Source organism: Delphinus delphis, chromosome 9 (genome assembly GCF_949987515.2).
Source record: "Delphinus delphis chromosome 9, mDelDel1.2, whole genome shotgun sequence".
In the NCBI taxonomy this organism is placed as follows: domain Eukaryota; kingdom Metazoa; phylum Chordata; class Mammalia; order Artiodactyla; family Delphinidae; genus Delphinus; species Delphinus delphis.
The window spans coordinates 106,713,097-106,727,941 of NC_082691.1; the positions used below are offsets into that span (position 1 = coordinate 106,713,097).

The 14,845-nt window shown below is 44.4% G+C and overlaps 1 protein-coding gene across 2 annotated transcripts in view; it reads right to left on the reverse strand.

Moving 5' to 3' along the window:
• Window positions 1–14,845, reverse strand: part of ESYT2 (extended synaptotagmin 2) — a 77,210-nt gene that overhangs the window by 15,356 nt on the left and 47,009 nt on the right. Inside the window, exons 8-14 of one of the 2 annotated variants that reach the window (XM_060021208.1) lie at window positions 13,450–13,570; window positions 11,025–11,201; window positions 10,094–10,176; window positions 8,598–8,646; window positions 7,429–7,518; window positions 6,915–7,010; window positions 1,699–1,761 (exon numbers count right to left, since the gene is read on the reverse strand). In XM_060021208.1, coding sequence (XP_059877191.1) covers window positions 1,699–1,761; window positions 6,915–7,010; window positions 7,429–7,518; window positions 8,598–8,646; window positions 10,094–10,176; window positions 11,025–11,201; window positions 13,450–13,570 — 679 coding nt within the window. The remainder of the gene's footprint in view (window positions 1–1,698; window positions 1,762–6,914; window positions 7,011–7,428; window positions 7,519–8,597; window positions 8,647–10,093; window positions 10,177–11,024; window positions 11,202–13,449; window positions 13,571–14,845) is intronic. The other variant, XM_060021209.1, reaches the window with a different exon arrangement.

Genomic DNA, 14,845 nt, shown 5'->3' on the forward strand with positions numbered 1-14,845 from the left:
GCTGGGTCCTATGGTAGTTCTATTTTTAGTTTTTTAAGGAACCTCCATACTGTTCTCCACAGTGGCTGTAACAATTTACATTCCCACCAACAGTGCAAGAGGGTTCCCTTTTCTCCACACCCTCTCCAGCATTTATTGCTTGTAGATTTTTTGATGATGGCCATTCTGACTGGTGTGAGGTGATAATCTCATTGTAGTTTTGATTTGCATTTCTCTAATAATTAGTGATGTTGAGCATCCTTTCATGGGTTTGTTGGCAATCTGTATATCTTCTTTGGAGAAATGTCTGTTTAGGTCTTTTGCCCATTTTTGGATTGAGTTGTTTGTTTTTTTGATATTGAGCTGCTTGTAAATTTTGGAGATTAATCTTTTGTCAGTTGCTTCATTTGCAAATATTTTCTCCCATTCTGAGGGTTGTCTTTTCATCTTGTTTATGGTTTCCTTTGCTGTGCAAAAGCTTTGAAGTTTTATTAGGTCCCATTTGTTTATTTTTGTTTTTATTTCCATTTCTCTAGGAGGTGGGTCAAAAAGGATCTTGCTGTGATTTATGTCATAGAGTGCTCTGCCTATGTTTTCCTCTAAGCGTTTTTTAGTGTCTGGCCTTACATTTAGGTCTTTAACCCATTCTGAGTTTATTTTTGTGTATGGTGTTAGGGAGTGTTCTAATTTCATTCTTTTACATGCAGCTGTCCAGGTTCCCCAGCACCACTTATTGAAGAAGCTGTCTTTCTTTTCTCCACTGTATATTCTTCCCTCCTTTATCAAAAATAAGGTGACCATATATGCGTGGGTTTATCTCTGGGCTTTCTATCTGAACAGGTATTTCGACTACTCTGCTAACTGACTAGTACTCCAAAGGAGTAGGCCAACTCACCTCCTCAGTGTGGGGTGGGGTTAAGGGCTTACTAAATGCTGCATCAAAGCAGAATGCTAGTCTTCTTCACTTTTGAAATTTAACTTATTCTTCTGGATGAAACTGATTAAAAACCATTCCTGATTCCTTTGGATAGAATTTTCTTAAAGCAACTACATTTAACCCCTCACCCCCCAAAATATTTAAGTCTAAAATGCTCAAAGAAATTAGAAAAAAATAATAACACATTTGTAAGCCATAGAAAACCTTTAACAATTTAGCCAGAAAATACATGCTCACGTCGTTTTCAGGAGTGGAGCTTAGTTTTCAATATACCTCATTTAATGAGATTTAAAGCTTCTTAAAAGATCTGTCACCCAAACTAGCAGCACCAAAAGCCATGAGGTCACTGACTCAGAGACAGCCCTGACTCAGCATATTGGAAGAGGTGATTTTTTAATGGAAAGTCACAGTGCATCGGGCATACGTTTTAATCATAATCTAAAAACTGGTTAAGATTTTAAACAGAACTTTACTTCACCATTTTCACAAATTCAAACCCAATTAAAGTACAGATGATTTAAAACCACCTTAGATACTGCTGCCTAAGGCCAACAGGACAAAAGTCTAATTTACCATATTGGTATTTTGTAAAGTTTATTGTCAAAATCGACTTAAATTCTTCTAACTACGAATTCTTTGACAACAAAAATAGGCTCTCCGCAACTAAACAAGTAATTACTCTATTACTTTGGGAAGAATTTGTCAATAAACCGATAAAGGTTAGAGCATCATCTCTTTCAATATGTTTTAATTAACTTTCGAAGGGAAAACTATTAGTTTACCTTTAAAGCTTTCTGAATTGCAGCCTTCTTCAAGACATCAGGGTTAAATTCTAATGGGTTACTCTTTCAAGTCAGAAGAAAATGAATACACCAAGGGTTAATAAAACATGCAATGAGGAGTTTATGTTAAGGTTAATGACATGAAAATTTACGAAAACAACAACAAAAAATCTTTAAACAAAAACCACCAAGAATTAAACAAAGAAACAGTATAAACCATTTGTAAAAGTATTCTTATTGCCCAAGATTTTATCTTAGACTAAACCTTTATAAATATCAAAACATATTTCCTTACCTTCTATGATTACTGTTCCTTTACTCCCCCACCCCTCCTGTCTTTGGGATTTGAAAAATCCAAGAGTGAAACTTGAGGAAAGGGTTCTATTTACTATCCTTTGCTTGAACAAACCCCTAAAATATCAACCATTATTAACCTAAAGGTTTTACCTAAAGTACAAATGAATGGGCCACAGACACCCCAACTGCTCTCAAACCAAATCATATCCTATAACACCAAACCCTACTTTTCCTCCTTCTGAACTTTACCTTCTAGTGGAAAACCACAGCAGAGATGGGACCCGATCTATTTCGTCCCCCATTCTTTTCCAAGCACAAAATGCAGAGGCTGATTAGATCACCTCAAAAGTTCCTCCTCGCTTTAAAGTTCTATTATTACAGGTTTTATGTCCTACTTGTATTGATTTTTAAAAACTCATTACTTTCTTGCCCTCAAAAGGGCAAGACTGAGTTGTTTTGCAAGATCCTTTGAGGATTAACATTTAAGATGAAAAACTTGATCACTTCATCAAGTGATCACTTGATCACTTGAGTTGTAATTAACTTCAAATTGAATTCTATTCTTTGTGAAGCAGCCTGAAACACCAGCCCCAGCAGATGCCCCTAGAGGCGGGGGCCGGGCCGGGCTGGGAACTGCTGCCCTGAGCTGTGAGGACAGACCTTCTGCGGGCACCAAGGAAACTCTAACTTTGCAAGGATGTGACCTGTACTGTGCACATGTTATTCCAAGTGCATCAAGTGAAGTGAAACAAAGAAAGAAGCCATGGTGGGTGTCAGGGGTGCAAGAGGAGCCTGTGAGCGTGGGCGTGGGAAGCTGCACCGGCCTGGGGTGAGACAGATCAGGCTGCTCAGGTGCACTCGGTGAGGGCCCAGCGTGGGGCCTCCAGACATCACTGCACCGTCCACTCTGGGGCTGCTCACCGTAAGCAGGGGCAGTAACAGCAACCTGCACTTTTTTAAACTGAGAGCTAAAATCACTTTCACAGAAGCATCACACCCAAGGGTCTCCATGTTATACAGCCAACGTTTTTATGTATAAAGTGGACATTAGTGCAAACACCACTCCCCTCAGATAAACTCCATATACAGCACTATGAACTTACAAACTTAATGAAGTGGTAACAAATTCACTTTATACACGGATGGACCAGACAGGAGGGTGGAAAACGTGGGCTCTGGGTCACACAGCGGTGCTCAGATCCTGGCTCTGTGGCTTGCTAGTGGCAACCCTGGGTCTCTAATCTCAGTGCCTCATCTGAGAAAGGATCCTGCCAGCCTGAGACTCAATGAGTTGTGCACGCAGAGCCCTTGGAAAGCACTTGGGAAATGCATGTGGTCATGGAGGCCTCAGGGTCTGAAGCTGGCCTCCGGGGGTCAGAAATCACCCTCTCGTTCCTCTGGCCAGAAGGAGGAGGCCCGAGTGCTAAGGCCACAGGATAAAGAGGCCGTTCCCAGCTTGGGAGAAAGTCCTGCTGTGCTGAGGCTTCCAGACAGGACCACTGGTGGAAATGCACTGGTGAGGCTGAACATGAAGAGAGTTTTGAGCAGCAAAAGGTAAGAGAGCGACGGGCTGGCAGCAGCCCAAAACCTCTACTGGAAATAGCAACAGGCTCAGCCTTTAGGGACAACTGACAACTGATCTCACTTCACACTGACAATCAAAGGGGAGAAAAGTGATCAATCTATTCGAATTTATTTTGTAGGACATTTTGTTGATTCCTACAACTGAATCATCAAGCAGAACATGTGGTTTTGGTAATGTGGGAGGAAAGTTAGTTTGGATAACCCAGCCACATCTTAGCTAAATATTACAAAGCAATTTAAAAAATCCTGACACAAGTTCAGAAATATTTCCTTTAAAAGAAGCAGTTACAGAAAACAGTAACTCATGCAGCTGAGCAAGACTGTCATTTACAGCAGCTTACAACACAGATTTCCACTAGGAAACACCTGGAAGTGACAGAAAACAGCTGCTGATATGCATGACTGCCCTCATTCTGACCTCCCAGAAGGTGGGCAGGGGATGCGAGGAGACGCAACAGCAGCTCACCCACTCTTCAGGGGCTTGACTGTCCTCACCTATAAAATGGGTCAAAAATGCCTATACTTTCAGTTTTGCTCTCCCCCTTCTTTTTTATTTTTTAAATAAGAATAAACTGAGAATGCATGCAGAAATAGAAATAACAAATTAAAATGAAACAAATGAACTTTAAGAATCTCACTAGTTATTGAATTAAATCAATAATTAGTTTCTAGACTAATGACTAAGCCATCGGTGGCTTTCTCTGACCCCAAAGCAAGTGAAAATAACTGCTAAAAGGACCAAGAAGAGTGCCAGGAATCAAGGCACCAGAGCAAGGCCTCAGGGAAACATATGAGATGAAAATCAGCTTCCCAGATAAAGGTAGAAATGCTCAATTACCCACCCCAGGAAATTCTTTAAGTTCCTTAAAAGAAGTGAATCATAAACTCAACATGTTTTTGCACCCTAGGAGCTCTGGTTAAATGGGGAGGGAGAAGGCGTGTTTCAGAGCAGCAGTGAGTTTCTGTCTTCACTGACTGTCCCCAAGGCCACGGGGGACTTCCTGGAAAGCCAAGCTCTGACACTTCTGTGTTTGGTCAGGAGGAGAAAGTAGATTTAAGGAAGTTTTTTGAAAGCTTGCAAAGAAATATTTACATCTCACATTGAGATGAACCATAAGAAAATCCATTTTCATCATTATGGCTTCACTACTTTTTCCTCAGATGATTTTTTTTTGTTAATTTTTTAAGGGCCAGGAGCAGCGTCAGAGCCCAAGGCTCCCCCGTGGCTCATGGGGCTTGTCCACCTCGGTATCAGATGCAGAGTCACCAACGTTAGTTACAGCAGGGTTACGTTTCACAAAACAAGCACGAAAGAAACATGCCCAGTAACTGAAATCATGCAAGAAGCTGAAAAAGCATGCACGTCATTCCACCACTGAGCAGATGGCATTGAAGCTCCAGTCCACATTCTAGCAGTCTCCACCAAACAGAAGGAAGGAAGAACACTGAGAACTCACAAATAGTGCTCTACAGACTGAGGCAGTATTTTCACAAAACACTAGTCCCGACGCTCGCCTCTCTTTTAAGTAGCCACACCCAAAGTTTCCCTCGTAGATACTCTTGGGAAAATGGAAATGGGAGAAGAAAGCAAAGAATGGTGGATTGTGGTCAATGAAGGCACAAGAGCACTAATAACCAGGATGCAACAGGCAGAGTCAAAGAATCACGCAGAAACGCAGGGGACAGCACGCACTCCCGTGGAGACAGGCCCAACCGGGCAGTGGTTTTGTAAAGATCCTTTGCCTTTGACGGCCAGAGCATACCTTCATGCACAAAGTGCCCTTTTAACAGAAGGTTGTACAATCACTTTTCTTTCTGTCTTTTGCTTACATGACATTATTCAATTTTAATTTAATGTGACAAAACACACAGTTCTAAAGAGAGGCCAATTCCCCACCACTTTGCTCTATATCCTAAAATACATAACAAATTCACTTCCATCAGGCATTATGAAAGATTTTAAAACATTATTGTGGTTAAAAGCAAAAAGTTCTACCGTACAAGTAATTCTGCAGAAAGGTTAAACCTTCACTGAAAGAAAGAGTACAATTATATACATTTATACACACAATTGTTACATCTTCCCAATATGAAAGAAATACATGATCAGATTTTAATCGTTAAAAACTTTAAATAAAACATAGAGATGCCCAAAATACATTGACTCTGCTTGTGAACAAAGCCCAAGTAATGCACAATTTTAAACCCTTGAGAGGTGCTAAACAGAATCAGGGTGTGCATTTCACGAGGTAAAGGAACAGCATGGTGCGATCACAGTGAGGTGAGATGCCCAGACGTCCACCCGCACCAAGGACACACCCTGGGGGACTGTCTACAGGTGCACTTGGGTGACCTGGAACCAGTATCATTTCAGGAGGAAACACCTTTCATCTGGAGGTAGTTGTCTTTCTTTCAACAAAACTGGCCTCCAACAGTGAAATGGAACAAGGAAGGCCATCTATTGAACAAGTGAATGGGCACTCAAAACACATTATCAGGGTTTCCCTGGTGGCGCAGTGGTTGAGAGTCCGCCTGCCGATGCAGGGGACACGGGTTCCTGCTCCGGTCCGGGAAGATTCCCACATGTCGCGGAGCGGCTGGGCCCATGAGCCATGGCCGCTGGGCCCGTGCGTCCGGAGCCTGTGCTCCGCAACGGGAGAGGCCACAACAGTGAGAGGCCTGCGTACCGCAAAACAAAAACAAAAACAAAAACAAAACCACGCAAAAAAAAAACATTATCAAAACGATAAACACTGATCACGAGCACACTAGCCTCAGTGTGGAGGCGAGCATCACACCAGGGCTTGATCGACCCTTCTCCACGCTTCTAGTCGTTGTCTGTAAAAACTGTTCTCTACAGTTTTTCTGAGAGTGAAATGACTCTGACGCCCACGAGGAGAGGCACTGCTCTGGGCCAGAAGCCGTGTGTGCAGGGGATCACCCGACGCTGCCCCGTCACCCTGCTGTGCTACTTCCAGGATGATGCCAAAGGGATATAATTTTCATCTTTAGGCACTACATTTTAATAATTAGTGATTCTCTACAGAAAATCTTCTTCTCTAACTACTAGGTGTATTCTTTTCCTATGTACTGGAGATTTCTTCTTAAAACATGTAAGATAATTCTGACCATCCTGGATAAACCAATAAGATGTAAACATAAAATTACACTCATGGAGGAAATGCACACGTATCCCTCTCCACTGCTGCTCTCTTGGACTGGAGTGAAGTGAAAACACAGCAACAAGAATGGGGACATGGCGTGGGCGCGGCTGAACACAGCAGGATCCACTGCCAGGAAACGAGCACCCAGTGGGCTCTCGCGGAGGCACCTACCGGGAGGTTCCTGGCTGAGTCCAAGTACAAGACGAGCAGCGAGGAGGACAGCCCGTCATTGGCTTGATCTTTGTCAGCTCTGATGTCTGTCAGCACCTACAAGGAAAGGAAAAAGCTTCAGCAGGTGGGTTTCCAAGGTTCCTATTTCTTCCTGATTATGTCTATAATCCTCAAGAGAATAAGAAAAGTGGAGAAATAAGCATCTGATATATGCAATACAGAGAGAATGAACATAAGATTCTATTCAGATCAATCAAACGAAGCATTCGGGTCACCTGTGGCTCTTCAAATCCCTATACAATAATCAAGCACAAAATTTAAAGATCTCATAAAACAGGTGAGAATGGCCTGTAAACTTCCATTATCTCTAATTTATCCCTGGTACTACTGTAGTGATTTACAGCACAGGAGTCAAAATGATTGCTGTATTTTTTTTAAGTGAGCAGCAGCACAGTTTAAAGGTACTAATCTTAGCGATCAGGAGTGCAGGCTGTCATGGGACCCCATCCAGCACCTTCTCGAGGTTTGAAGCGTCTGGCATGAGCGTGAGCCACTCCAGTTTCAAGTGCAGCTTTCCTCTGAGGACCTCGTCCAGGGTGAACCACTGCAGAGAAAGCAAGACAGTTCAGCCAAAGTCCTCCTGGATCAGACACGCAAACTGAACAGTCTCCACAAACACAGAAGGCCTGAGTCCTGCCACCTTTAGCTCCAGGCCTGAGAACCAGCTGCTGGCCCCAGACACCAACAGCAGTGGCCACTTTGCGTGTCTTAACTCACTGACTCCCAATTCCACCCCCGATTCACATGCAAGGACTCAAATGTCCTCTTATACCACCCAACACTGTCAGGCTTTTACGTATGGACTTCCATAGAATTTATGGGCCAAGAGAGAATATAACATTGATCCCAAGTCTGAATTTCAATATCAGACACATTAACAGGTCTGTTTTTCCTCATCACTATATACTAATAATTAGTATACACTTGTTTCAGCTTAAAAGCCACAAAGCAATTAATCGAGGATGGTCCCCAAACACTCAGTATTAAGAAGAGACTGCCCCGAGGGCAGGGCTTTGTCTGCTCTGCCTGTCACTGCACACAGCACCTGGCACACAACATGATAAACTGCAGATACCTGTTGAGTGTGTGCTGGCGTGCATGGGAAGGGAAACATGTTACTTTGAAAGCAGATCTCAGCAGTGATTTGGTTAACTACGCTTTACTTATCCAAATCTTACCCATCTTTTAGAAGCCACCACAAACTTCCTTTTTTATCCTTTTTATTCTGATAGCAATATCTTGCTTGAAGTACGTCTGTTGCTGTCAATTCATACTGTATTTGTGGGTATCTTTCATGGGACAATTTCTCATCAACTGCACTGTGCCAGCTCTGCTGTGAACTCCAACTATCTTTAAAATGCCTGTTATTGGGGAGTTTCTCCCAGATTCTGCCCTGACTCCGAAGGAGAGCGTGCCTGCCTGAAACAAAGTCGGTGTGTGTTTGCATCCTCAGGAATTTCGAGTGTCTGGTAGGTGCTGACTTCTTTTCACTCTGCTGTTACTAGAAGGCCTAAGTCCTCAACGTCTGTGAGCGGATGTTAAGTTCTCAGACCATCAGGTGGCGGTGGCAGCAGGTGCTCTGTCAACACTCATGAAATAGAACAATACTCAAAGGAAACTTACTTCATCTAAAAGGCGCTCCTTTTCAACTTCAATAAGATCAATCATAAGACTATAGAAATAACAATACAACAACTTTAGAACACAGAAACACACTTCTTACAACTGAAATAACCTTAAGCATTAGTCTATGAAAAGGTACTCCAGAAATGCAACAAAATGCTAGTTTGTCAAGAAACAGACTTCTTCCAAAAGCTTCCCCAAGCTTCCACCCACGAGAGTGAAGCGAGGTAGGGAAGAGCGGGGAGGTAGGAACACTCGGTGAGGCACAGCTGCGGTCAGAGCTGGGAGGGCTGGTCTTCCCCACACGGAGCTGCTCACACGCACCCCAATTGTGCAGGCATATTCCGCCCTGGGCCTGGCGTGCCCTCCGAGCTGCTGCCCATCGCTCCGGCTCAGCCACCTGCACGCTCAGTTAGGCCTTGACTGCCTCCCCAGACTCGCTCCTCAGCTCTGACCAGAGTCTCTGTGGCCACAGAGGCCTCTGCCTCATGCTCGGCATGTCCCCGACAGCCAGTTCCATTTCCCCCAATAATCCTGCACTGCTGGAAGCATGCAGCCGGCCCCCCCGAGCCAGAGACGACCAGGACGGGACAGTGACACCCCCTTCTTCTGCAGCCACACCTCCTCTCTGCCCCCGAGCTCTGCCCCAGGTCCGACCTGACATCTCTCTCCTGATCTATCCCAACAGCCTCCTGAAGGCCGGCCAGTCCCCAGTCTCGGTCCCTGATAACCTAACAGTGGCTTTACTGGAATGCAGGTCTGATCTGTTCGCTGCCTTGCTTGAAATCTTTTGGTTGCTCCTCATTAAACTGTCTCATGAATGAATTCTGAGGTCACAGCCTAACACACAGGCCATTCTTGATGAAGCCAGACATGTCCAATGTCATCTATCCTTATATCTTTTTTGCCACAAGAAATTCAGTTAAATAATAAAGGTTAGGCTGAAGTGTGTTTTTTGGTATTTTTTTCAGCTGTACAGGTTGTTCAATTTAAGCAAACAGGTCAATATTTGCTTTTCCAGTATATAGGCACAATATAAATTACTATCTACTCCCCGCCCCCATAACCCAATAACAAATCAAAAGTTAAAAAACCTGTTTCTATAACCTAGCGCACACCTGCCTGCGTGGTGTAAAGGCTGGAGAGCTGGGCTGGACTGGGGGCCATGCGTGGCTGCTGAGCACTTAAAATGGGGCAGCACAACTAAGAAAATGAATTTTAAACTTTGCTTAACTTTAATCAATTTAATTTAAATAGCAACATGTGGCTGCTATGATGGACACAGATCTAGCAGCTTTCCTTTACTTACTTAAATGTGAATGTTTTAGGAACAAACCGTGTTTTAAGAAATCTAAGGTGAAGCAACGCTACATCTAAGAGCCATTTTAAAATACACATCACATGCACATAATCCTGTTTTTGAAGTTATATTACATGTTTAACAGTGATTATCAAAGAAAAAGAGTCTACGCTCTCCTCAGTCACGAAGGATTTACCTTCCGAGGAAGTCGTCCTTGTCTGGGTCTTCGTCAAAGAGCTCGATCTCTAATTCTTGTCCGGGATGTTCATAGACCAGAGCCTGAAAGGTAGCAGCTCACAGTTATCTCACATTCACTAGTATCGTGTCTACTGAGTACGTGACTGCAGTCAGCGGCAGCAGCTGCACAGCACTGAGGTCCCCGCTGCCGGACCCGACACACTTCTGGATGGCAGGGTCCCTGCTAGGGACCTGTATCTGCGCACATGGCCATGGGCCACTGTGCCTTGTCCCCAGTTACCGGGGGCCACAAGCTTGGATGTCTCTCCACTCCGGCAGCGGCCCCGGTCAGTGCTGGCTGCAGGGTGGCCGCAAGTGCCCCACTCACCACCACTCCGAGATTGAGAGATTTGGCAACAGACCAGGCTGGGAGGACGGGAAGCTGATGGGTATAAACTGCACCACCTCTCAGTTCTTTCCAAACCGCATACCTTGTGATGCAGCAATTCCACTCTGAGGAGCGTAATGTGGGGAAAACTTGGCCAAATGCAGAAAACCCACGACACTCATACAGCACTGGTTACAATGAACCCAAAAGCCCAGATCTCTCTGAGTAAAAACATGATGGTACCTACTCAAGTGAACAGCTATATTTATTGACATGTAGAGATGTCCAGATGTATTAAATGAAAATTTACAAAATGGTAAATAACCTCACTTTGGAATACGTTTATGTGTATTAAGGGCTAATTATTTACTGTGATAGCTTGATGCGATTAAGGTTTAAAATTTTGTGTGAGGTAGGGATACAAGGTACAATAGTTTTAAAAATGGAAAATGAAAGCAAAGAGAATTGAGATTACCCTGAACTAAATAAGCACACCACGACCCCGCAGCAGGAGTGGAACAGAAATGTGGAGGGGGGACGGCAGCAGCACCCACTCCCTCACCTCGTACACCTCGTTCCACTTTGGACTGAGGTTCTCCTTGATGACCTTGCTTTGGAAGATTTGGTTGCCAACTCGAATCACTCCATAGGGGTCTGACTTCCCCTTGATAAGTCCCTTAAGGTAAGTGTCTTTTCCCTGAAGATCCTGAGCTTCAATAAAGTGTATCCTCAGGACACCCTGGAAAGAAGGAAGACAGAGCAGACTGCTCACTGGCTCACCCAACAGACATGGAGCGAAGCCTGTGCACAGGGACCAGGCAGCTCCTCCTCCCTGAGCAAAAAAGGCAAACACGTGATGCCAGGAGCAGCACAACGGGGTCCCAGGGGTCTGACCGGAGCCAGAGACAGGATGGGCTAGCGTGAGCCACCACCTCTTGCAGACTTCTCCTGGGACGGGGGGTCCCAGAGCGGCACTGTACCCCAGGGACCCCAGGAGCCCAACTTGGGCAGGGCAGGACGGCAGGAGGTCAGATGGCACAGGGCCTCATGGGTCACCAAACAGTCCTGTGTTTCGGTAGTTGTAACATTAGTGGTAACTGCAGTGATAACCAGTGATAACTGGCACTACAGGATGCACGAGACTGTTCCTAAGTCCTTGATGTGCAATTACTTTCCAATTACTTCACTGAATTTTTACAACAATCCTGTGAAATACTGTCATTAAACCTATTTTATGGATAGGAAACTGAAAATCTGAGATACATATGACTCACAGACTTAACATAGTTATCTTTTTCAAAAATGTTGTTTAATTGATAGAATTAAAAATCTCCACTCATATTTCTTTCAAGGCAAACACAACCTGTAAAGTTACCTTTAGGAGGGTAGCATTCTACACCACAAAACACTTTTAAAAAAATTACCAGGTAGTATTTCTGAACCAACCAGCATAGAAAGATAGACATTTTTACAGATAAATACGCTTTTAAAACCATAACAAAACAAAATCCCTGGCTTATATTTTCACAGGTCTAAAGCTTAGATAATGTGGCAACAAACATATCTGAGCAGCAGGGAGGCTGGATCCGGGCAGGCTTAGATGGTCACCTGTACTCAGAGAATACAAAGCCTAATGGCCTAGGAGCATGGGGATTTCTATGTGGAAAGGCAGGCCTGCGTTTCCAGAGATGAGAATCCTAAGTTAAGGAAAAAAAGACATCCCTGTCTCATACATGGTGTCCCATCACATCTGCTGAATGCCAGCAATGTAACTAATTTGGGCACGAATGACTGGGGTGTTGTTACTCGAAAAAATACAGGAATGCTCATGCACGTTTGTTGGTTTGTGCACTGTTACTGAGATCGAATTTACCTAGAAAGGGTAACGGGCAGTGGGGAAAGGCTGGCCACTTCTACTTCAGGAAACAAACACTGAACTAGGACCAGACACCATGTGACAGGCTGCCCACTCCACTTCTGGAGCCCAAGGTTGGTCAGACCAGACGGGTGGGGTGAAGCCCAGTGGGGAGAAGCCCTTGCTAACTGGGGCCAACCCTCCAGCTCTGTGCCCAGCAGAGAATTCCACGTCCTTGGCCAGCAGGCTCTCACAGTCTCAGACAGAGGTTGTTTAGTTTACTCAAACGAAGGTGACTCCAACATGTGTGACCCGCCTCTGTGTGCAGGCATCACCCCAACTTACAGATGAAGAAACAGCAGCCCAGACACACCAAGGAATATGCTCCCAAAGTGAAGCTGCTGCCTAACCCCAGGGCTGTGACTCAGCCCCGGCCATGCCCTTCCATCCCACCCAGGGCAGCTGTAACACTAACGACGTGCCTGCCACATCCCTCACTGAATGACCTCAAAGATGCCCACTTTGTCATATCTGAGGGGAGGCTTGTACAACGTTCCCAGCTTAGGCTGAACTGTTACATCTTGATACATACAAATAGGAAGTGCTTTCTGAGGCAATAAATAAGTTGTCATAGCTGTTCTTTACAACTTGCAATGATATCTGCAGAATTAAATCCCTATGAGCAGCTCTGAGGTTCACAGCTGAGGTTTAAGAACTGTCCTCAAGTCTCTGAAAGTTTTCGGCCAGATGCCCCTTAGCCAATCTCCTAAGGAACAGGGCAGGACAGACCACCTTTACTGCATCAAGATCCACGTGGCGGGGCTTCCCTGGTGGCGCAGTGGTTGAGAGTCCGCCTACTGATGCAGGGGACACAGGTTCGTGCCCCGGTCTGGGAAGATCCCACATGCCGCGGAGCGGCTGGGCCCGTGAGCCATGGCCGCTGAGCCTGCGCGTCCGGAGCCTGTGCTCCGCAACGGGAGAGGCCACAACAGTGAGAGGCCCGCGTACCGCAAAAAAAAAAAAAGATCCACGTGGCAAGGCTGCTGTTAGGAGAAATACAAGAAGTCACAACACCCAAGTATGTGAAGAGTTCCTCCAGTCTGTCTGTAAGTGTTAATGAACGGATGCTTACCTTTGGTATAGGAAACCGCAACTGTGCTATTTGAACTTCGCTGACAAGAGGAACTGTGATTCGGTTGGGAAGCACCAGGTAGTTTGATATTATGTCCAAAATGATAGTATCTGACAAACCACTGTTAGACGGGAGGTAAAAAACAAACAAACCAACTATCAGACACTCCAATACTAGTTATCTCCTGTTCACAGTGAACTTAGCATAGACATGACACAATGTCCCACTGACAGCGCGGAGCTGATCCCTCTAACACAGTATTTGAAGCCAGCAGTTTAATACGTTAGATGCAGCACTGCCACAGTGACCATTATGTGGGGTTTATTCTGAGAACACAAGATACTATTCTGGCTATATTTCACAACGTTCTAAATAACATCTCATACATTTCCACATAACTTTATCACTGATTTAATATTGAATGAGTAAGATACATTTAAATAAATCTTTTTTTAACATAAACTATTTCAAACACCCATAAAAGTACAGAGAATACCAAAACAAGCATCCATTTATTTACTCAGTCCATGTTTATTACATTAAATTTATCTTTCCTGATATATATGCAGAGGTCCCAATGAAGTAAAGGAATTTACAGTTCATTCTTTCTTCACACTTTATTTGGGTACTGAATACTGTAATCAATTTGAAATACTATACACCACTGCACAGAGATCTCAGTAGCAACAATAAAACTGTGGAGGCTAAAGAAACAAATGTACTTTCAATATGCTTTTTGTCTATTCTTTGGTGTAAATGTGAGAATCAAGCAACGTATGTGTGACAGCACTTTTGAAGGCATACGTAAACCAAGTTTCATTGCTATAGAAGGACACCTTTAGCCAGAAGTGCAAAGTTTTAAAAGAACCTTACTTCTTGCCAGTACTTCTCAGATGTTAACAGTATGAACATGCAGATGTAAAGTAACTACACACGGAACATCCACTGGGACACAGTGAAAGTGCGGTCATTCACTGAGTGATAACTGAGCCTCACTGCAGGTTGGGGGTCCAAATGCAAGGCCAAGATGCGGAACCTCAGCACAGCACCTTTCAGTCCGACATGGGCAGAAGACAAACCACACAGACAGCTCCACTCTACTGCTGAAGAGGCCAGTAACTCAGGCGCTAACAGTCCAGGGGGACTCAGAGGGTCTAAGCCGGCAGACACTGGATCAGTGTTCACCAAGCAGAGGATGAGGTGGCCCTTCAAAGCATTAAGACCAAGCATAGTCTTACTTCAGGCATTTCCCTGCAGAAGTACCAATTTTGTTCATATTGAAAAATCTGTTGAAACAGAAGACCCCTCACTGATGACATAAATGTTTCAAGAATCCCTTAGCTGCTATGGTGGTCGGCCACCGCCTCACCTCTCTCTAACGCCTACGGTGCCAGCA